Source organism: Aptenodytes forsteri, unplaced genomic scaffold, assembly GCF_000699145.1.
Source record: "Aptenodytes forsteri isolate BGI_AS27 unplaced genomic scaffold, ASM69914v1 Scaffold284, whole genome shotgun sequence".
Classification (NCBI taxonomy): Eukaryota; Metazoa; Chordata; class Aves; order Sphenisciformes; family Spheniscidae; genus Aptenodytes; species Aptenodytes forsteri.
The window spans coordinates 812,473-836,456 of record NW_008794445.1 but is presented as its reverse complement, the minus strand read 5'-3'; the positions used below and the strand labels follow the sequence as shown (position 1 = coordinate 836,456).

Genomic DNA, 23,984 nt, shown 5'->3' with positions numbered 1-23,984 from the left:
AGTTAATATACTTTCACAAAATAATCAGTTGCCACTTAATTTTTTTCTTTTTAAATTATAAGCAAAATAGATTGGGCTTTTCAAGTTTTTCAGTGTACAGCCATGTGTTTTTCCAGTGTCTTGTGGTTGTTTTTTTCCGTGTTCCCTTTGGTGTTCTTTAATTCCCTTTTTAAAATTCATATGTGGAAGCATGTAGCTTATTTTTCATTTGGCTGAGGCCACGTACCAAAGTAGCAATGCTTCCCGCGCCCTACTTGTGGTAATATATCCGAACAACTGTGGTCACTCTTTGTACCAGGCTGCTGCACTGGTGAGTTGCTTCTCCATGACCCTCTGCTCCTTTCCAGAACCTCTGCTTTCCAGGACACATAGTGGAGGCTTCCTTGAAAATGGAAAACTCCTCTTGGAACAAATGAGTAGCAGGAGATAGGAGAATGCATTGCTGGAATGGAAAGTAACTGTGGGAAGAAATCTGTGTTTTTTTAAACCATCAAATTTCTGTTCTCAAGCGTGTGCCAAGTCAGTCACAGATTTCCTCTGCTGCACACCTCGAGAGCAGCTTGATGTAATATTGTTGCTGTGTTACTGAGTCCTGGCACTTGAGTCACAGATGAGTCCCGTTTGCCTCAGCTGGGGCTGTGTGCATCTCATCTCCTCTCTTCTGTACTGAATTCTGACCGTATCCACAACAGACCAGTGGCAGTGAAAATGTGACAGGGCTGAGACATTTAGCTGCTTGCATTAAAAAAAAAGGGCCCCAAGAGGAGCTCTGGTTTTGTGTTTAAGTATGCTGTATCTGTCTTGTCCCCCACCTTTCCTCCATAGTCACGTCCGAACGCGCGGCTCCTCACTGTGGTTTCTGCCAGCTCTGCAGTCTTTCCGAGGTATTCAGCGCTCTCCTATTGATTCCAGATGTGCTCTCCCCTTCCCAGTGCTTTCTCCCTTCCTCCTCCTCCTGTGCTGCCAGCAGAGGCAGGGCTGCTTTTCCCTGTGAGGTGCTGGAATTAGTGCAGGCAGGCGGGAGGACTTTCCTGCTGGCCACTGAAATCAGGGGAATTGAAGGGGCCTGTGTAAGTGCTGTATAAGTGAAGCTGCCTGACGGGGCTTTGAGGTTTGTCCATCCTCTGGGAGCCAAGTCAGCTCTGAGCAGCACCTCCACGCAGCTCGGTACCGCCTTCAGCTCATTCCCCTCACAGCAGAGGAGAGGGGGACAGGAAAGCCTGAGGCCAAAAGTGATCTTCAAAATCCTTCCTAGAAGAGCGCTGGATATATATAGAGATCTGGAAGAGTCTATTACAGATAGCTGTGTCACATAATAAGGGCTTTGAAAAATTCCTGTGACTGAGGTAGATACAAATCTTTCTAAGGGGCTGAATGAGCTTCATGAGGATTTAAACATTGAGGAAGGCAGTTTGAATTCTTGAGGTTGCAGGAATAACGCTCCACACTCACTGAGATTTGGTGATGTGCTTGCAGATACAGGGTGATAGTCCATTCGCAGAGCAGGGACATGGGATGAAAAATGGCTTATCAGTCCAGCTCAGGTACCTGATTGGGGTTGGAGAAGCAGATACTGTTTTTTAGAAATACGACATCACCTGGAGAACTACTGTCTTCCTTGAAACAAAGCCGTCTGAAGTGAGCAATCTGATGGCAGAATTAGTTGAGGTGACAGTAGCTGTGACACTACCCTGACAGCCTGGTCAGGAGTTACAACGGGACCAGGTGGGATTTTCTTCCCTGTTATATTTCCGTGTTCTGCAGCCCTTCTTTTACCGAGCAGCACCAGGAGCCACTGGTTAGTGGTCAGGAGTAAGGCAGAAAACCAACACAGGCAGGTCCTCTGTGCCATCTTAGCGTCATGTACATGAGTGCCGAGGTGCCCTGATGCGACTATGGACCACTCCTGAAAGAGCAGTTACCACACTCCTTCCCCACCACCAGCCTCCAGTTCCTGCTGCCTCCTTGCGTGAGGATCCGCAATCATGCAACTGAGAGTGTGATAGGTTTGCTAATCCACTGAAAAGCTAATCGCGGTTAGCTTGGATCAAATATACGTGACACATCTGCTGCACACTGTTTCTTAGCTATGATTCATTTGAATTCTGGTCCAGAAAAAGAAACTTAACCCTCTTTGCCCGACAGTAAAGTAATCTCACTTGTGTGGGAGATGCTTCTGCCACTCTGGGTGCCCATGACTAGCTTTGTAATATTTTGAGACTTTATTTTCATATTGATTTGTTGAAAGCTAGTCCTCTTACGGAAATCTTTTTTCCCAAGAATGTTTGACTATGAATGTGGAGTGGAAAATATTCACTTGGAATATTGCAGAGGTGGGAAGAACACAGCCAGGGTAGGTGCTAAAGGACCGATCTGGAACAAAAAATTGAGCCTAAGCCTTTCTCTTAACTTGCTGGCTTTGCTGCTGAGGACGTATCCATCCTGGTGACTTTTTTCCTTTGTTCCACACCCCCACCCCCTTCTCCCCAATAATTCTCAGAGGTAGTTTCATTCCTAATATGGAATGGAAACAGATGTTGAGACCTCGATGTTGTCTCTTGAAGCACAATTCTCTCTTTCTAATCAACCCCAGAGAGCGTGAATTGATTGAAAGCGTTTGTTGGGATGCCTTTGTGCCAGTAATATTTAACTTTTTTTTTTTTGGAAGGGGGAATAATATAGATTTCAGGAGCAGAAAATCAGTGCTTTTTTAAAATCTGAAAGCTATGTTTCAGGCCGGTAAGTAGATATGGCTCTGGGCCTTATTAATGTTGCATAACTCTAAAGCTTTGGCTATATCCAACAGGAAGCCTCTTGCAGGTTGCCCAGGGGCTTCTTAATTAAGCGTGTACACATTCAGCACTGAGCGCCTGCGTTTGTGCATTGGGATAGAGCAAAAGTTGACCATTACTGGAAATAATGACAGCATGGGGGTGAGTGAGTGCTTCCTGTGTGTAAGAGTAAGATAAGACTATAATTTTCTTTCATCTTTTCCTAAAAAGAGGGGCTTGAACTTCTTCTTTGTAAAGTTCTTAAATGTGTTTTTTCAAAAAAAAAAAAAAGGCCAGCTGTTTTATTTTACAGAACAGTTTTTGGTGGCCTGGAATGATGGAGTGTATATTGGAAGATAACTTGTTCTTCCCTTGCTTTACCATATCTAGGAAGAAGGAAGGGCAAGATTAGATAATCTAGTGCAAGTTTGCACCAGGAAGTTGGAGAGAACATGCCTTTAAATGGTTAGCTAGGTGCAAGCTTGAGTGCAGGCATCTTTTTTTTTTTTCTTTTTTTTTTTCCTGGTGGAAGATTAGCTTATTTAGGCTTAAGTTTAACCTAATGCAAAAAGCATTTCCTAAAATGATTACATCTGACTTAAATTCAGAAAAAGCATGCATATATATAAACTTTCCTCTGTTTTAACAACACTATCATAAAACTCTACCGAACTTTTGCAACACTGCCTATAGGTAAAGCACTGCTTTTGGGAGGATTCAGGAGGAATTGCTCTTGTGCCCGTGGTAGTAGAGTCAAAATCCAGCATCCTTTTCTGTTACCCCAATATGTCATCAAATGAAGAACAAGCTCCAGATGTGCAGATGAAATACAAACCCCCTTATTACTGCGATCCTCTTCAAGATGCTTTTATGATCAACCCACATCAAGAAAGAGAGTGTTGATTTTACCAGTCTCGGTCACCAGACAGGCAGACGTGCCAGTCTTGTTCTCTAGAGTAACAGAAATGCCTTTGTAGTGTGGACTGTGGGTGTCAGGTTAGGGTCACGTACCCCTCTGACTCCAGGAACAGGTTTGTACAAAGATGAAGAATACAAGATGGTTATATCCTTTGTATATCCTTTTCATCTCCAAACTTCCTTTCCATAGGCATTTTACCTACTCTTCCCATTCAGAAACTAATCCATAATGAAATGGCCACGATGGAGAAAGGGTTGTTATTGTGTTTTGGGGTAAAGAGCTTGTATGATGTTCGTGGGCACCTGCAGGGTTTGCATGGCCAAGTCACTCTTTTGGCATGTCTGGGGAGTTGGAAAGCCATTGCTTCATCATCCTATACGTCACTTTGGCTTGTGTTTGAGTATCTTCATGACCCTAAAGAGTAAAAGCACGATTTTTAAAATCAAGGCTTAGGTTCCATGTGCCATGAGAGCTACCAGTGTAGGTTGGGGGTTATCTCTGGTGCAGTGCCTCAGCCTGTGGTTTTCTGGAAGGGAAAATGCTCGAGTTCCTGGTGGGTCTTGGAGCATCCCTCACGCTGCTTTGTATCCATTCCATTTGTGAAGAAATTGCTTGCCGATACGTTTGTTATCAGCAGGCAAATTGTGGGATTGCCTGGGGAGAGGGTTAATGCGTGCCGGCGGAGACTATGGCTCCCCGGCAGCCTGAGCTCATCCAAGTGCTGTTGCCCATGGCCCTTCCCTCCCCGGCTTCTCCACCCTCTCTCCTTTCTGGCTCTGGTTCTCCTCCAAATCCTTGCCAAGCCGTTTCAGCACTCTTAACTGGGAACAAAACTAACCTGACAATAAAAAGCGAGTAGGTTTTTGGTTTGTTTTTTTTTTTCCATGGGGTATGTGCTGAAACAGCTCAGCGGAGGGCAGACGGAGCGCTGTGGCTGGCAGGGGAGAGAGGGCAGGAGTGCACAGCTGGAGGTGGGAGGGCGGCTGGCTGTGTCAGAAGGGGCTGGGAAGGGGAGCCTGCTACAGCAACCTTAATTTGTGTTAAGCTGTGAGAAGGGGGGGGGGAAGCCCAGCCTGTGTTCTTTATTACTATTATTCTCTTGCTCCTGCGGCAGCAGGGTTGTGTGGTAGGCCCTTCCTCTCTTGTCTGCGTACAGCTGAGGAGCAGTGCTTGGCCGTTTCTGCGGGAGCTGTGTGTCACGTTTGCCTCCCTGACAGAAGGCTGTAACCTGGGTCGGAGGAGGGACGGCGCAGTCCCCACATCCCCCTCGCTCACAAGGATCCCTTTCATGCGGAGAGCTGAGAGCGGGCAGCAGCTCCAGGTTGAACAGTTGCGCCAGGCTCTTCAGATCTGAGCTACAAACATTTTTGCTGTTTACGAAAGGGATTAGGTTAGTGCAGAGAGCAAACAGTCATAGCCTGGAACACACTGGTCTTCACAAACAGGTTAATTGCCTTCCATTAGCTGCAAGTCAGTTGCTTCAAGGTTTCATAAAATGAATTCGGCAAAGGCATACCTATTAGAAACCCCATGCCGCTACGCTAATAGGCATATACTCACATCTTTCCCAATGATTTGGGGGTTACCAGAGTTGAAAGGCATATTTAAGAGATTATTTGATGTTTACATGTTGTAGCATTTCTCTGCACCTTTCTCTGATGCTTATGACTCACAGTAAGGTTATGGACAGCACAGACCGTTTACCTTGTGGCAGTTTGCGTGGAAATGTCTATCTATGCGTATTACGGTGTACCAGTACAGAAGGGATCTGGAGCTGCATTGCTATAAGGCTCCTTTCATATCCCTATAATTACACCTGTTTAATGAGCAAAACAAAACCAGCCCTTCACAAAACAGACTGATCTTTGACAGTTTTATGGAAGTAGGAGGCCTTTGTGTGCGTTTCTGGTGTTCGCTCTTGGTGCTCCAGTGCCGTGATCTTGGATCACCACCTGCTGTCTGCTGAAAGAATTCATCCTACATCGCGTTTGCTGAACCACGTTGCTCTTCGTTGAGACATGGTCCCCAGCTCCCAGCCTTCTGCAAGGTACCGCTGTGTGTGGTTACTTACCGTTCCTCCGCTTAGCTTGGAGCTACAAAGTTTGTTAATTAAGTTAAAGCTGTGTAAACTCTTAGAAATGTGTCCCCATTAGGGATTTTTCACTGGTTTAGCTAATTTGTTTTTTAAACAAAATGTGGGATGGGTTTGTACTGAGCTGTGTAGGCAAAACCCTGACCTAAAGGAAGGAAGTTGGCACCTGCGAGGAATGGCTGGACCTTTGTAGGGCTGAGAATAGGGGCCTGAAAGGGGAGCTCAGATGGGTATCCCATATCCCTCTTGTGCCCTGAGGGCTTGGGTGCTGATGAATCAGATGTCAACGTTTTGCAAGAAGGGAGCTGCTTTGAATTCCTACCTGATGCGGATGAGTGATTTCTGTGGGAGCAGAGCAACAGAATGAATAGAAAACATAGGAATTGCTGGTTTTCTTTGAACTATAGGTTACTCTATATTGTACTGAAGTCTCTTCCTTTTTTTAAGGAGCGTGTGTTAATTATGCTGAGTTCGAGTTGCACTGAACAGCCTTTCCCAGTTCGGTGAGCATGGGATGACAGCTAGTGTGGGTCAGTGCATGGCAGCACAAACTCATGGAGGGAGTTGGTTAACCTGGAACTGCCGAAACTATTCCTGCAGCCACCCTGCATTGTGCCTGAGAGAAGAGTCTGTCTGCTCCTGAACGTTAGTTAAGACTTATTTCATGCCATCACACAAGTTGAAGACAGCAATAGTTTTTGTGGGGAGCTCCAGCCGGACTTTCCTAGTCTTGTGATGGCATCCTTACATGTGTTCGGGGATGGTGACTACTCTTGGACATGTCCACCGCAGTCTGTTGTTGCATTTGGGTCAATGTTTAAGAGAATTTCATGAGCTAAAACAGGCAGGACTGGCAATGCAGTGAGGTATGTTGTCAAGATTGGATAGACAAAATACTTTCAGTTGAGTCTCTCCTTCTATGTACGTACCTTCACCAGGAAGTTTGGGGGTTTCTCCATGTTCATTGTACCTCCTCAGAAGTGGGAAAGCAGCGCCTCTGACTGCAGGATTTTCCCTGGTGAGTTAGAAGTAGGGAAAGTAGTGTTTGAAGATAAATGGGATTTTTTTTTTTTTTGCTGTGTTAGTTCTTGAAAATATGAAGTGTTGTGTAAATGTTGAAATTTGGTAGAATAACAGAAGAGGTAAAATCTCCTCTGGGTTTGGAGGATATCAGCATGCCGTGAAACCTGCAGAGATCTCATCGGGAGTCCTTTTCTGTAGACACTAGTGGAAACAGAAGAAAAGTAACTCTAAAGCATCAAAGGAAATTTAAAATTAAAAAAAAAAAAATTCAGACAGGAAATGTGTACATAATCATATCAAGAGAAAAATAATTTGAGATACAGATACTCCGTGGGATGATGAAACCTGGACAAGTATAATGATGATAGATCTACAGATAACCTGAGACATTAAATTAAGGATACATTTGTAATAAAAGGTAGGATTTTTGCATATTAGTGTGATTGGGGGGGGGAGGGAAGTGACAATGGTATTAAAACATTTCATTCTGCACCAGAAATCCCTTATTTGAAAATGTTAGGAAGGTCAGAGAGAAGTAATAAAGTTACCAGGATATTTTGGCTTGCAAGGTGTGGTTAAGCTCAAAATAAATATCTATTATCAAAACACCACAAGCAACAGAAGAGAAAGAGAGCATTTTTCATCCTTCAAATGTTTGTAGACAACTGAAGAAGGGAGAGAAAATATTTAAAAGGTTGAACTGTGTTTAAACTGGAAGGAACAGTATTAACTGAGGGGTAAAAACATTGACAATAAAATTATATAAGGTTTATGGGCTGGCATTTTAAGTAATCTAAGAGTGAGATTAAACAAAAGGCTGGAGCATGTCCTTTGGGGAGCAGCCCTACACCGTTGAGAGGACGGCAGAATAAGTTTTGTTTGTGGCTAATTAGCATTCTCTTCCTCCTATCCGGAGTACTACGGGCTTGTAAATCTAGGTTGTTCTAAGAAAATTGGAAATAGTTTTTGCTACTGCATCTTTCCAGGGGTTACCCTACCAATTTTTGAAATTTAGAAAAAAAGAAATCAGTTTCACATTTAGCTCCTATTTTAAACACAAGAAATGGGCAGGCAACATGGGCTGTATGGAAGCACGCAGACAGTTGGATATAATGAAATATTGTAAGCAAAAGAGCTTGAAAAGGAGGCAGTATGTGGATGGAGTGGAGCTGTCGTGACAGGGGATAAATACTTTGAGTAGGTGAGCTATGAGGTTGCTGATACCTAGTTTGCAGTGAGATAGCCATCGTTCAGCTTCTCCTCCCTCCTGTTTGTAAAACTCGCCCTGCACATCTTGATGATGGTTTAGGTCAAGTCAGAAGCTCCCTGCTTTGAAGCTGAGAATGGCAAAGGAGTGAGCAGAAGTGGAGGGCTGGTGGAGCTGCCCTCCTTTTGGCGGGGGGGTGGGAGGGTGGGGGTAGAACCCCCTGTCCTGCTTTCAGAAAATGTGCTTGGTGTGTGAAAAACCTCCGCAGAGCTGCTAGCACGCGACACAGGGCTGCAAAGGCTTGAGGGGAGTGCGTGCAAGGAACCAAGCACTGGCCGTGGCTGGCATGCTTGCCTGAATTTTTCTTTCTCAGATAAGGCTGCGGAGTTTTGTGTTTCTGCAGGCAGCAAGGCTTTGCAGCGGCTGGACTTTAGTTAATGAAACTGTCCGTTGTTTGGCGTGGTCCAAGGCTGCAGCTCAGCTCTGCTAAGTGGTATTGAATGCCCTTCCCTCTCCTTCTCCCCAGCTGCGGGAGCGCGTGGCCACGTGGCCCCCAGGGGAGGCAGACCAGATAGACTAATGTCAGAGCAAATTTGGGATTCAGCCAGTGTCTGAATGACCCAGTGCTGGCTGGAGGTGTGCTGCATTTATCATTGTTTCCTTTGCCCAGAAGGAAAAGCTGCAGGTAGGCTGATAAAGGGACTGAAAGGTTTGTCCGGCTTCACTGGACATGTATGCTCTCTACTGAAAGGCTACTTGGTAATTCCTACTCTGCCTTTCCTATCCGCAGGATAAGGTCTGCTTCTCTTTACTCCATTGATTTAAGCATGCTGGTGTCAGAATAGGCTCGAGCACCTCCGGGCTTTGTGGGGGAGGACCCAGGGCTGGAACAGCAGCCAAAATTTAAAATCAGGATTAGACTGTTGACAGAAACATAAATCAAACAGCCCTCCTATCATAAATCTTTTCCATGGATTTTTTTTTTTTTTTTCTGCTGCGGCGGTGGAAGCAGTAGGAGCAGTGCAGCAGCCTAGGCTTCCCAGGGTTGGGTTTCAATGTCAAGGCTGTTCTCCTCTGCCCCAGGTGGCTGAATGCAGCTCCCTGCTCCCTCCTCAGTGAGATCCCTGCAGTGGCTGCAGGGCTGCATGCTTTCGTGTTTGCTTCGGGTGGTTTTCAGGCATGGTGGGGTAAGTTTGGTTGGTGGTTTTTTTTTTTTACTGTCTCTTGGGGATATCTTTTGCATGGTCAGCTGTCTGTTTCTGAGTCATCTGGTTGGTGTCAACCACATCTAAGGCAGTGTTAAAAGCTGCTAAAAAGTGCACTGTCCTAGCATAGAGGTCCCTGTGGGATACCCTAAGCTGAGAGAAGAGTGGGTAACTAATAACCTTGTGTGATGGCAGTGATGCTCAGGACTGGGGAGAGAGTGAGCATGCTCCAGGCTTGTGTTCTCAACTCGGGTCCCACAGCTCTTTGGTGTCTTCTGCACAGTCAGCACAAAGCAAATGGGATATTCCAGCGACTAGTACCTGAGCACCCGTGCGCTGTACTCAGTGCTGCCAGAGCAAGGAGGGGGCTGCTGCACAGATCAGTTTTAAAATGAGTACTACTTTTCTCTCACTGTAACACAACAGAGAAGAGTGTGCTCTGAACCACACGATATGCTTGCTTGTGAGCAGAGCTATGAGGGTCAGGCTGGAGGAGATGGACCCAGATATGGTACTTCTAGGCATATTAAAGAACCCTGTTCTTTTGTCTGTGTTTCCTTCTCCATTCCAATGTTTCAGTGCCTCTTCCCCCTTCCAAAATAATGCCTTACTGGGCGTAAAGCCTTGTGTGAGATTACAGGGGTATGCAATTTGCAAGCCCCATAATTTGTTCTCCATGTGCCGCCCGGTAGTGAGAAAGTTTCCCAAAAAAGATTAAGGAAATAGTGTCATGGTTCAGAGGAGTGAGGCATGCTCTTTTTAATAAAGAAGTTAATAGAAGATTGTGCAATATTACGGTGGTGGTGGGTGGGATATTCACATGAACACGTGTGTGTATATTGTTTCTCAGGCTGATGTTCTGATCAATCTTCTGTAGTATAAAGCTGTTTTCTCCTTTTCCCTTTCTTCAGGGTAACCAGGAGCCAGCAGCAACTCCTGATGCAATGGTGCAGCCATTCACCACAATCCCATTTCCGCCACCCCCACAGAATGGAATTCCCACAGAGTATGGGGTGCCACACACTCAGGACTATGCAGGCCAGACCAGCGAGCACAATCTGACGCTCTACGGAAGCACGCAGCCACATGGAGAGCAGAGCACGAACACGGCCAGCACGCAGAACGGATCTCTTGCAGTAAGTGCAGAAGGGTGCAGAGCCAGGAGGGCAGCACAGTGCTTTGGGAAAAAGCAGCCATTGATTAGATTGCTGGCTGTTTCTTAAGTATGCAGTAAATCAGTGGTAGACTTAAAAAGGAGAAAATTATAAACAAAGCATAGCTTCTGACCTTCCATCACTAGGTTCCTGTCTTTCCCCTTGTGCATGTTCTCCTCATAAATAGGTGTCTGCAAAGAGCAGTAGTTCTTGGGATCATGGTGTTTTTACCATGGTGGCATTGTCCGATGATAGTCATTTACAAAAGTGTTAATTACCTTGTGTTAATTGGCAAACAGTTCAAATGAATGTGATGGAGGCACATTCTGGAAGGTTGACGGTACAAAGGATTAGGGTGAGCACATGCATTGTAGGTGTAATCCCAATGTGGTTTTGTTTTCAGGAAGCTAGCAGAGTAGAAAAATAATTTTCTTTGACTTTCTGAAGATGGCAGAGAGCTTCAGGGGGAAAAGATAGGAGAGGACCTCTCAGCTACTGGGCATCCATTTGCCAAACAAAAATTTTCACCTTCTTATATTTTTTTGCTTTCTTCTTCCCATGGCCTGGAACTGGCACCGGGCAACATGTTGGCAGATTATCCCAGGAAAGGCTTTATCCACCCCTTAAGCCACTTGTTAAGACTTAACTTCCTAATAAAGAGCCTTATGGTGAAGAGCCTTCAGTGCTCAGGGGCGGATTTAATCTGTTAATGCTTTCAGTTTTACTTGTAGTTGGGTGTTTGGCTTGTAGAGATTATTTTTCCCCCTGTAAGTACTGAGTGAATTCAGTGCCAGTGATTGGAAGAACTGATAGTGCCAGCTCGAGTGTGCATGGTTCCCGGCGTGCACCTCTGCTCCTTCTACACTGGCAGTGGCCGCACAGTTGACACTGCTGGTTATAACTTCGGTAAGATATCTTTGAGTTTGTCCTGGGAACGCCGCAACTTCAGCATCTTGAAGAAGAAAAAGAGTACAAATCCTGTAAAGCACATTGATAGTGTGTAAAAGGAACTTCAGGTGCCTTACTCCAGCAAACACAAATGTAGATGAGAAGAGATCAGGCTGGAAATAAAACTTAGAGTTGGTACAGTGTGCAGAAATGCAAGTCATCATTTTAGTACCAGATTGTCCAATGTCGTTCCAACCTGTAAGATCTGGGCTGCCTGTCGCCAGCAGCTATCTTGAGCACTGCCAGTTGGATGGGAAAGCTGGAAACGAGGAATAAAACAGGGCAGTGGTTTTCCCCATGTATTTTTGCTGTTCCCATCCTTGCCCAGAGCTTAGGAGTGTTTCTTTTTAATGGAAATGATGTGAGCCTTGACCTTGGATGTAAGCTCTTGCCAACCCCCCTGCTCCTCTTCCATATTAGGAGCCATCTCCGTGGCGCTGCAGGGCCGAGCTCTGTGTTTCATCAACTAATGCCGGCTCCGAGGAGCCCACAGCATGCAGGGAGGCTGGCTAGCCTGCGAAGAGGGACTGGGAGCCCATCTGTGCAGGAGGGAGCGTTGCTGGGAGACTGCTGGGAGGCAGCAGTGTTGCCAGGAGGCTACGGAGGGAGCCTGACTGGCAGGGGTTATCTGAGAAACAGGCCGAATAACATGTAACACTTGTACTGGCTGTTGGAAACAGGTGGGTGCGTCTGGTCTGACCATTTGACGTGGTTAAAGGTGTGCAAGCTGAGTGTGCAGAGTTGGGCTTGCAGACTGTAGCTAGCCGGGAAAGGGTAAGGGCGCAGATGAGTGCGTTGCTGCTGCTGCTATGGCTGGGACTGATCAAACCCAGTGGATCCCAGATGGTGGCACATGAAGAAATCCAGGGGGAGGGGGAAGGCACCTCAGCCAAGGGCCTTTCACATGCCAGGCTTTCACATGCACGGGGTCCTGGATTTTCTGAGTCCCTTTATCCTTCTGTCTAGGACTCCTTCTGTATGAAGTTATTTTGATTCTGTGGGCTGCCTTGGGATATAATTGCTTTTAACTTTTCTCCTCAGTATGCTGATTAATTATGTAGGAACTAGAGGAAGGAAGGAGGCTCAGTAGTTACTCAAGCTAAAGCATGCTATTAAAATACAGCAGAACAGGTTGGTTATTTCACCTTGAATGCCTACAGCTAACATCAAGCATCTTGTCTATCACATACACTGGTTATTACTTGTTTGACATACATGTTCAGTCTATGTGGACTAGACTGCTATGCTTTAAGGCATCTTTTCCTTTCACTGTTTTGTTGTCTTGCTCAAACAACAGTGCTAATTTTAATAGAGCAAAAAGTTGTCGCGGGTGATGTATGATCCTTCCCTCCCATTATTGTGACTGACAAGTGCAGCTGCTGTCATGTGTGTGAAGGCGATACCCCAGACCAAACAGCCGGTGGATTTTTTAGCTGCTGACTTTGAAGCCTGTGCTCCCATGGGATGATTCAGAAGTTCTTTCATCCAGACAGATATGGTCTCTCCTTGCTTTTAAGAACAAGGCCTGTGCTTGGTCCAGTTGGCAGGACAGAGCGAGGTAGCAAAAGGTGTGCTCAGATGGCGGGGCTTTCCTGCTTTTCAGATTAGTAGCCCTTAGGATAATTGCAAAAGTAACAGAGAATATGGGGTGGCTTAAAGGTCCCTCATGGAAACGGGAGTTTCGTCTGGTTGGTAAGATGTTATGCAGCAATGTAATGGGGTCTCTAACACACTAGGTGGGAGCACCTTTTCATAGAAACTTAGCAGATTCTGGCGGGCAAGTCAGATTGAATGATTTGAGATTAGCGGTGGTGTCTGAGTTAATAGACAGTGGTCTGGAAGCCTGAGGTCAAACATCAGTAGTGAACTTAAGTAAGATAAACTTTGAGAGTCAAAGTCCTTGTCTTCCTACGCAGTCTAAAAGCCCTGAGCAAAGGGGAATGGCTGATTGGTGTCATCAGCTAAGGATGAGCTTGGTTCTGGAGGTCTGAGTGTAGTGGAAAGCATTCAAAGCTCTCAGAGCAGGAGCATGGAAAAGAAATTGGCACAATAGGTGGTGTAATACAAACAGCATAGTATTTTGGAATCTTTTTTTATTTTAGGATCAAGCCTCATCTGTGGGGCTTTGTTTCATGCCTGGCATGTGGGTCTCCCAGTCTTCATCTCCAAGCATCTGTCCTTTCTCTTGATACTGTCCCAAAGCACAGCTGAAAGACCTGGATTAAAAATAGACTGAGGTACCAGACCATATTTGGCCTACTTGGTCTGCCTGTTGCAGCCTGTCTCTTAAACCGTTGATGCTCTGCATTTCATTTCTTACGGTGCTGGGTTGCCTGGTTTCTTTCCCCTTCCCCCTTCTTGGTTTACATTAGTGCACTTATCCCTAATGGAGACACCCAGCACAGATAGCTGCAAGTGGAGATGCTAATTAGGCTGCAGTACCTCTGGCCGCTGAGCTGATCTAAAGATTCACTGCTGTCAGAAAGGAGAGACCTGGCTCCAAGCGCAAACTCCCACTCCTATTTACTGGCTCTGGCATTCCTTATGTGAGCCACTTTAATTCACTGACCTGGCAGAAAGCTGTCCAATTCTTTTGCTGGGTTAATGAATTAGAGCAGCTCTTGGAGGGATCCAGCAAATGCTGTTGTTGCAAGGTAAGCGTATGGAGTGCATGGCCAGAAGCCGAGAGCAATTGTCAGCTCTCTGCATCTCCTGGTACTCTACCCACGGAGGGAAATTAATCATCTGCTGAACTAAAAAAGCTTGCTTGATAGTAAATGCAATGCACTTAATACTGTGAGCTGATTATTCAACTCATTTCTCTTGTTAATGTCAGAGGGAAGAATTTGTGTGTCTGTATAAATTATAGAATGCAGCTGGAGGTATATAAGTAGAGGAATAAGTTTATGTAAATTACTTCGCATGAAAATGGCAGGTGCTGTCGCCTTGGTGTTGCGTTGTCATGAACCAATATAAAGCATTATTTAATTACAAAGCATCGTGTCTCTCAGCTTCTTGATGTGCCGTACTGAAACATATTTAACTCATCTGCTCTACCATAAAGGGATATTGACTTTCTGATTTCTTAAAGGAGACACATCTGTAGTGGGGGGCCCCTACGTATCATGTTCAGAAGCAAGACAGGGAAGCTGCTCAGTCATCTGGCTGTGCCCCATACATCTAGCAAGGGTTTGGAAAGAAGGGAGCCAACGGCACCAAGGGTTCCTCAACTGACTTCTGTAACACATGGATGATGTTATAATGATGACTTTCCCTTGGGTATTTCTCGCCTAGTCTGAGATTGCAGAATTTTCCTCTGTAATTATTTTTCATCACTTTAGTAATTAAAGCAATTGCTCATGTGAGGTATTTCAGGTGAAGAATATGTTTAATGAATATCCTCACTTATCTTTTGATACTGCTGAGCAGGTAGACATGAGGAAGAACTAACTTCAAATAAGTAGCTAGCTGCTGATTGTTTTGCCACCTCAGCTTGGAAATTGCTGTCTTGAGGTAGCAAACTCTGACATTTAACATCAGGAATTTGCTTTGAGTATGAGGCAGATTATTGTCAGCACTTGTAGACTTGTGTCTAGTGAGGCAGATTTAAAAATGATTTCAAAAGAGAAATAGGAAATAAATCAGCAAATATCATTATGTTAGAGTATACAGCTGTGGTACTTCTGCGTATCTCTCAAAGGTTATAGCAGATCTAGAAGTAGTACAGGGAAGGATAATAGTGATGATGAAAGGGATGTAGCAGGTTCTTTATGAGAAGAAATGAAATCTTCACTTATGAAAAGAGCTGACAGGAATGAAGGCATATGACAAGCACATAGAATATTGAATGGTATGGGAAATAGAATAGGGAACTTTCCCATTTTCACTTACTAGGATGCACACTGGAAATCAGGTGCCACGTATGAAAAAAACAGGTTTTTGTTTCTTGTTTTTTCCATATAATGAAGAATTTAGCATTGGAACTCTTGTCCATAGGATACTTTGGAAGTTGAGACACCAACTGACTCAGTTTGCTGGAGGCTGCGCTGGAGAAAAATCACCAAACGTTTGCCCTGTTCTCACGTTATTCCACAGATGCCACAGATTTGGCTGCTGTCAGAAAGAAGATAGTGGGATGGATGGATCTTAGTCTGTCACCGTGTGGCCGTTCTTCTGCCACTGTCGATGGAGCAGTCCAGGGTCTTGCTGCCTCCTTCACCTTGTCAGGGCATCCCTGTTTTGTGAGGAATGGGCTGGAACTGCTCACAAAGGGTTTGACATTGTGACCAGCAGAGCAGGCCTTTCAGGGGGCTTCATTTCACCACTTCATTGAAAGAAAAAAAAAAAAAGAAGAAAGAAAAAAGCACCAAAGAGTCCTATAAAAAATACTGCTCAGAAAAACAAAGTAACTTTAAACATCACTACATGGAAGATGTTATCTGACACATCAGAGATGTCTTCGTTGTGCAGGATAGGTAGCAAAGCTTCCTATGTACTTTCCTATGTTAGGTTTGTGTTCTGACCAGGTGGGGTATGTCTTTATTTAATGAGGAAAGTGAACAAAATGACTTAAGCTTCAGTATGTCTGAAAACAGGTAACTAACAATCAGAAAATGTGCCCTGAATTAATCTGACTATATTGAAAATAGTTAACAGCCTAGCAGAAGTTACTTGATATGTCTGTAGCAATTTTTTTGTCCAGTTTTTGGCATATAAAGTACTTGGGCACACTGTTAATTGTGCCTGCAGTGTAGCCCAATTTTTTTTTTTAATATAACACTGCTGGCATCTCTGAAAAATCAAGTACATTGATATAATTCTAAAATTATATTTACTGCTGTTGAAAGGTGATTATTAGCCCTGCAGTCTTCTGTCTGCTAAACAAGTGTCGTTTAAGCAGCAGAAGTTCCAATGCCTTTTGCTCTTGGATGTGTCGGATCTCAGTCCTACTCTGGTAGAGTGTGGTGGGGCAGGAGAGGGGTTTTGTGTCTAGTGCCTAATTCTTCACTCGTTTTTCCACCAAACCTGCTCAGTGGATATCTGTTCATTGGTGGGTGACTGGCTGTTTTGATGTGGGTTCTTCACTAGAAGTTGCAGAGATCTTCCCATGTTGTCTGCACTCTCCTGTGTGTGGTGGGAAGATTGCCTTCTGCCAGTCATAGCTTTCAGTCCTTGTCTCCACACAGTTCCTCAAGCTCTTGATCCAAACAAGGTCTTTTTTTTGTCTGAGACTGGTCTAGAAGCAGTGGAGTGAGCACACTCTGTCTCCCAAATTTTGTAAGCCACCCAAGTCCCCTTTTAAATATAGTTATTAGTTACAGTTTGTATTTTGTAAATATTTTCTTTGCAGTGATTTATGGCTCTTAACCTCCTCATTATGATTCACAACATTTTGGACTGCCTGCTTCCTGGGGGAGAGGATGGGGGGTTGTTTTTTGCTTTTCTGTAACGGACCTGAAGCGGTTCCAGTTCTAGAAGCAAGTGGGAGATGGAAACAGAATGTGCTGGGTATTAATAGTCTCTGTGCTGGCCCATCGCATTGGTGTTTGGCTCTTTGGGGAGGTAGCCCTCTGTCTGGTCATGCAGATGGAGATTGCTCGGAGCTCAGGTGGCACTGGAGCCCCTGCCTCCCTCCTGCTGAGGAGAAATCCTCAGCAATTGCTTGTTCACCAGCTCCTTTAGGACAGAAGAGTCTAGTCGAGAGGTGGGAAGATGGTTGTAGAGCTGCCCCCAAACCTTTCAGAACACCCTCGTGTTGCCAGGTGTCCTCCTCCCCTTTTACATGCATATGTGCACATGTATACATCCATGCTTCTCTTTGCAGCTGCCTCTTCTTGCTTAGGGTTTCCTTACTGCTGGTGAGTGTAAGGGAGGAGCTGGCACGGGGGTGCAGGCAGCAGGTAGTTACAACTGAAGCATATATTGCGCGTCCTGAGCTCTGATGCATTTCTCACTGACCTTGAGCAGAGCTCAAAGCTTGCATGTGCAGGCATGAATGACGTTATCACCTGCATAAGTGTATGTTACGCAGACTATGCTGAGGAGGTAAGGTGATCCAATACTCTTTCTAAACGCAGGATCTTTGCCGCAGCATGTCTCTGTGTTGCCTGATGACAGGCATTGAGACCTAGGGAACATGTATTAGCTCCCTTCTGAGCTGAATCGCTGTCTGTAGCGAAGGGAGAGGGCTGGTTCTTTGCTGTGAAGTGTTGACGTGAGGCCAGAAGGAAGGAGCTGAAACTCGGTGTGGGGAAGGAGTCGGGGTGGGGAGTAGGCACTTGGTGAAATGTGGGCTTTTATCATGTGGCTTGGTCAGGGTAGCGCTGTTGCCAGTCTCCATTACGTGCTGCCTGAGAACAGGCTCTAGGCCCTTCCTTTCATCTCCTTCCTAATGAATTAAGACAAGGAATAACTGGGGGGGGGCGGGCCAAGATCTGAGGAGACCATTTCTTTCATTTAAGTTGTAGCTGAATGTGTGGCAGTAGACAAATGTATTGAGCTAATGTTATAGTGGCTGAAAGTTCAAATCTTACCTTAGGGCCATGGAGGATAGAAATGAGGGAGCTTACAGCATCCAGAGAGAGAAGGTATTGAATGTTAAACTACTGCTGAAAAATCAGGATATGTGAAAGCCTGAAAAGCATTTGGGGACTCTTAGTGCAGTCAAAAAGGTAAGAGTGGACTGAGATCCCTTGTTCCTCCTATTGTTTCTCCTCTTTGAAGCCTTTGTCTTACTGTACACATCTCACATGCTGCAGAGTGACTCCTGTGTGGCAGCAGCACTCTGCCATATGCAGGAGCAGCTGTGAGTGGTTTTGAGCAGGCCACTGTACATGATACATCGCACCCTTGGTAAGAAAGGAGTTCTGCCCTCTGCCTGTGAACAAATGGATGGGATAGGAGTGCTAATGACCTCCCGGCTTCCTCCCCTGTGGAAGTGGCAGATCCAGTCCTGTGCAACCTGTATTTGAATTTAAAGACGAAAACATTTTTTTGTCGTCACCTTTCAGAATCTGTGCTGTTCCTCATTCACACTGCAGAAGATGCACTAGTGTGTTTGAGGATGCACCTGTGTGCATGGGTGTTTGCCCACTTGCCAATTCCATGCAAAGCCATAGAAAACATGGGATTTGGCAAATTGCACTAGCAGGGCTCAAAATGGATTGTAGAGATCCCTTTTAGCAGGAGCGTTGATGATTTTGGGGAGTTATTTTGGAGCACTCACTTGCAGGTGTTGTGTATGGTAGTGATGGATAGGCTACTCCTGTGTTTTGTCCTTCTTGGACAGATTTGCCCTGAGGAGCAAAGAACTCTGATGGAGTCATAAAAATAAAACCACCAAATAGCATGGTGTGATTGAATTGCAAGCCAGCTGCATCGATTCTTCCCCTAGGGTGCACTCTCTGTATGTTTGGAGATGCATTTTGTCATAGGGGTGAGGGTAGGAGAAGAGGGGGAACTTGGAGAGAGGGAGGCAACTTTTTAGATACGATCAAATGGAAGTTTCTGAGGTTGTTCTCAAAAATTTGTTGTTTGGGGGATGGATGAGTCTTAGCCAAATAAAAATGTTTCATCCTGCTAGGTTTTTCCTGAGACTTGCACAGCTCTGGGAAGTAGAGATACTCTCAGGGCGGTATCTTCATTCTTCCTATCACAGCTTAATTTATATTAACCACATCAAACATGTTTTGTGCTGCCTGCGCAGCCCTACTAAAATAAAACAGAGCTGCCACTACTTTGCTTAGCGCGACAAAACCCCAGTGCTTACTGTTTGCTTGCTCTTGTCAGCGCTTTATAACCAATATACAAGTTCAAGGTCATGTCTATAAGAGATGTTTCTGGCCAGAAGAAGCTCTCTTAATGTTGCCGGTTTAGTTTATCTGTGGGGAGATGTTTCTTTCCAAATATTCATTAAGTGTTGTACATTGAATGATGTGCAGAGCAGTCTAGCAAGTCCAGACAGTGGTTGGGGAGTCAGTGTGGGCAACTCCCACGAGATTTCTTTCCTCTTCAGTACACAAACTGTGTATTTAAAACGGGGGGGGGGAAGGCCCCAAAATAGCAAAAAACCCCCCCCTACTCTTAAATCTTTATTTTTAAGGCCTGCGTGTGTTCTTGAAGGTGCCTAAAAAAGGCTGACTCTAGCAATTACATGGTCCTTGCCTTCTCATAGAACTTCTTTTCACTTGATGGGTTAAGGAAGAAGTCAGGTTGGCATCTGAAGAAATGAAATGACACTTAAAAGTGTATCACACAGGTGGTCAAAGCATGACTCCTGGGAGGTTGAGGCAAGCAGCAGGAGATAGAGTGAGTGGGTGGGTGCTCTTTCAATACCTTGGCCTGTCAATGCATGCTCTTAGAAAGGGACAGAGCAATAAAACCGACCAAATTGTAGTCTACTTTGTTCTGTAGCTCTGAGTTTTTGAGGTCATTTTGCTGACTAAAGTGTGAAAAATACCATTTTCTCATCAAGCCATTTTGCAAAGGGGCCTTGCCTTTATATTTAGCGCTGTGCTCAAACTTTACCACTTCTTAGTCTAAGCCCAACACAAGCGGCTGAGGTTCTCTTCCTTTCTTCTCCCCTGCCAGTCATCTCTGTGGGGGTGTTAGGTCTCCTCTGGCACACTGGTCTCCCTTATTCTTCTGCCTTCTTGCTGTACTTTTTCTGTGCACAACTACCCCTGGCCCACCCCTTGACCTGGCTTCGCTGTACCAGTCAGTGCTTGGGAATGCTGGAACAAATTCCCTTGTTTTAGCTGTGGAATTGGTAGCAGAAAGTAGCACTTGGAGTTTTTATAAATCCTGCAGTGGTAATGACTGTTTCCTGTCCCTGGGCTGACTTTTAAATGTATGAGAAAAGTTAATCAAAGACATCCATAAGCTGTTCATATATGGATTTTACCATTTAATTATGGATCTTCTTTTGGGGTAATGTTTCTCTGAAGGGAGCTTGACAGAGCAGATGCCGTTTTGCCTGGGGATGCATTTCTGGTATTGGCCCAGTGAAGAGCTGCCACTTCAGCTGTGGGATTTTGATGATTGTATGAACATCCTGCCACATGAGATTAGAGTGGCGGTACTACCTCCCAGCTTCAGGATATGAAAGATCCGCCTCTTCATTAGAGCTTTCATATGGTGGCAGCTGAAGTGAGGAAGAACAGGCAAAAAGAGAGAAGCAATTTAAGAAAACCAAAGGCAAATCTATTAAGCTAAAAGGAGATATGAGGGGAGGGAGGCTGAGATCTCATTACCGTTTACTCATGGAAAGGGAGGGGAAGAACAACAGATCAATTGTTAAGCGTTACTGGCTTTATCAAAATAATTGTCAAGTGCTAGATACCAAATTGCAAGCGTAGTACTAATACCTAAAAAGAGATAGACAAAGCACGTGAAAGGAGTTTGTGTGGTTTTTATTCATGCAGACACTTTTGTCTTTCTGATTTCAGCAGACAGAAGGAGGGGCACAGACAGATGGACAGCAATCACAGACACAGAGCAGTGAGAATACCGAGAGCAAATCCACTCCAAAACGACTTCATGTGTCTAACATTCCCTTCCGCTTTCGAGATCCTGACCTTCGGCAGATGTTTGGGGTAAGTTAGCAGTGCCTTTTAAGGCATGGCAGATTCTCCTTCCCCACAGGTGGGACACATGATGCTGGTGTATTCATGTGAATGAAAAGCCCTTCCTCCTCAATTTAGTTGGCACACTGTAAAATATTTGCAGGACTAGGACAATTGGTAGCGTTTACCTCAGCTGGTAAATACACATGAAAACTATAACTGTATTGTTCATATCAAGATGTTCAGCGTAACCTAACAATTGGTTTGGGGAAAAAAAAGAGCGAAACTTCATCTTATTTCCGAGTAAAGACTAGGATTAAACATTGACTTAATATATCCCTTGCAAAGCACTGTTTTTCAGTTGCTTAGAAACTTGTTGAAATATTTATGTCTTTCCTCATGATCCACTTCTGTGATGAAAAATTGCTGCAAGGAATTGGCCAACTAGCAATTGCATGTGGAAAAGCTAGTGCAAGTCAGATGGTATTTCACATTGTGTATGATAAACTATTTGGTCAAAAGAAACAGAATGTATGTCTTCCCTAATCTTTGTATGCTATTTATCATTCTCAATTTATAAGCTCTTTGAGGAAGAGTTTGCTCACATGAGTATAGGTGGTGACTCATTCCATGTGAACACAGAAATAAATGAGCTAGATGCTTCATGACCTAGCCTTCAGGTCAAGTTATTTATATATCATCATCATCAGGAATATTTGACTTGTTGATATGATGGTAGCATCCTTGGTTGAGGGCATGTTTTAAAGTCCTCAGAAATATTTCTTATTATTTACAAAGTTAACAGTTGCTGCCTGTTTAAGGTGCAGTGTAGAGGACTCAAGTCAGGAAAGACCGAAGCTAAGGTTCCTCTTGCCACCTTTGGCTTTGAGTGTATACCTTGGTCCTAACTGCATAGCCAGCTGTTCCTCCAAATCCTGCAGTATTCCTGTTTCAGTTGTTGCATCTCTTGAGCCATCTGTGTGGGTGTGTATGCATGCACCTACACACTCACTCTCACATGGAGAGTAGTGTTACAGTATTGTAAAAGTGTCAAATTCATGGACTTCAAGCTTAGACTGCTATAAATGAGAGAAGAATTGGGCTTATGTGTTCATAGTTTGGACAGTACAAAGTGCACAAAATGTGCAGAAATGTTAAAAATTTCACTGATGGTCTTCAGCAAGAGTCCCAGTTGTGAGAGATTTTTGCTCCTTGTTCTTGAAGCTTTTTGTGTCCATAAGAAGCTATTTCGTGGATGAGACCAAATGGAGAGGAGTGGTCAAAATGCAGGAGGGCAAGGCTGCTATTCAGAGGGACCTGGCCAGGCTGTAGAAACGGGCTGACAGGAATCTTAAGATACTCAACAAGAGTGAGTTTCAGGCCTTCCATCTGGGAGGGAATAACCCCTGCAGCAGTACAGGCTGGGGGCCAGTTGTCTAGGACGATGCTCTGCAGTAAAAGATTTGGGGGTCCTGATGGACAGCAAATCGAACATAAGCAGCAGCTTGCCCTTGCGGCAAAGGTGGCTGACCGTGTCCTGGGCTGTGTTAATGAGTAGCCAGCAGGCCCAGGGAAGTGATCCTCCCCGTCTTCAGCAGTTGTCAGACTGCATCTGGAATACTGTGTCTAGTTTGGGCTCTCCAGGGCAAGAAGTGCACTTCATGTAAGTGAAATACTGGAGCAAGCCCAGTGGGCACCACTGAGATGGTCAGAGGGCTGGAGTACATGGCATGTGAGCAGAGTCTGAGACCTGGGCCTGTTCAGCTTTGAGAAGAGAAAGCAGAGGGGGGATATTTTTGTTGTCTGCAACTGTCTGATCAGAGGATACAGAAAAGATGTAGCCGGATTCTTTTTTGGTTGTGTGTAACGATGAGATGAGAGACAACAAACACAAGTTAGAACATGGGAAATCTCAATTAGATATCAGGAATTTATTTTTTTTTTTTTTTTTTTTTTTTTTTACTGTGAGGATGGTTAAATAGTGGAACATGTTGCACAGAGAGGTTGTGGAACCTCCATCCTTGAAGGTATTTGACTTGACTGGACACAGCCTGGCCAACCAGATCTCATTAGACCTGCTTTGAGCCGGGGTTGTACTAAATGACCTCTGGAGGTAGGTCCCAGCCAAAATTATGGTTCTGTGATTCTGTTGCAAGAGGCCTGGGTTTGCTTCCGTGTTGTTCATACATTAGATTGTCACACTCTTGACATCTGTGGGAATGTTTTTGAGGGTGAAACTCATCTCCTGGCAATCTGTGATTGCTGAATCTTCTCAGTCGCCTGTTCTACTCTGTGTTTTTTAGCTTGCTTTTTGCTGTTGCAGGGCTGTGCGGTAGGCAGTTCCGTCCGGTTTGGATAAACCGGTTGCTGAAATCACAGCCAGTTCTTGGACCACCTGCTACAATCTGTATTTAGCACGTCCTGCTCTGTGTTACTGCTGCTCCCCTCTCCTGGGAGCTGCATCGCTTACATAAACTGTTCCACGTTGCTGCTGCCCCTTCCCTTGAGATCCAGTGCTTGGCTTGACGACTGGCCCCTTTCACGCTCATTCACCTTGATGCTGTTCCTCCCTGTGCTCCTGGTGTGGGGGATGTGGATGAAATGGGAATGACAAGAACATCTCTGTCCTGGTGACTCTTGCTTCTGATTTGCAGATGAGGGCACCCAGGCAATGGGAATGAACTGCTGTCCTGAGAAGTGACTTGTAGAAAATGCAGCCTAACTGCTTGCATTAAGGTTTTCCACTGTTTTTTGAGCCCAAATGGTTGTACATAGAAGGCGTGGGGAAATACACTGTATGAGTTGGTTTCTGTTGTTCCCCAAGTTATTTGTTGTCGGTTTATTTTTTTCTCTAAACATCATCTCTAGTTCCAGCACAGCGATGTGATTTTTAACTGGGGTAAGTGGTATATTCCCTATAAAACTTCTTATTAGTTCACCTGGCCCTTTTTCTCTCACTGCTGCTTCTCTCAGCTTGCTCAGAGCCTCAAGCAGGAGAGCGTTTCTCTCTGAATCCTCCTCGCTTCTATTTCTTTTTCAGGATCAGGATGCTTTCCCTTGGGTGACTCACTGAAACCTACCCTTTCTCCTACAGGGGACTCA

General features: G+C 44.9%; 1 protein-coding gene across 8 annotated transcripts in view; it reads left to right on the top strand.

Annotated features, from left to right (window-relative positions):
• RBFOX2 (RNA binding protein, fox-1 homolog 2) overlaps positions 1–23,984 on the top strand; it is a 115,685-nt gene that overhangs the window by 44,502 nt on the left and 47,199 nt on the right. For all 8 annotated transcript variants that reach the window (XR_002086338.1, XM_009289929.2, XM_009289928.2 and 5 more), the window contains exons 2-3: positions 10,129–10,353; positions 20,766–20,912. Coding sequence is in view for 7 of the 8 variants with exons in the window: in XM_009289929.2 (XP_009288204.1) it covers positions 10,129–10,353; positions 20,766–20,912 (372 nt within the window). In the remaining variant the exon portion in view is untranslated. The remainder of the gene's footprint in view (positions 1–10,128; positions 10,354–20,765; positions 20,913–23,984) is intronic.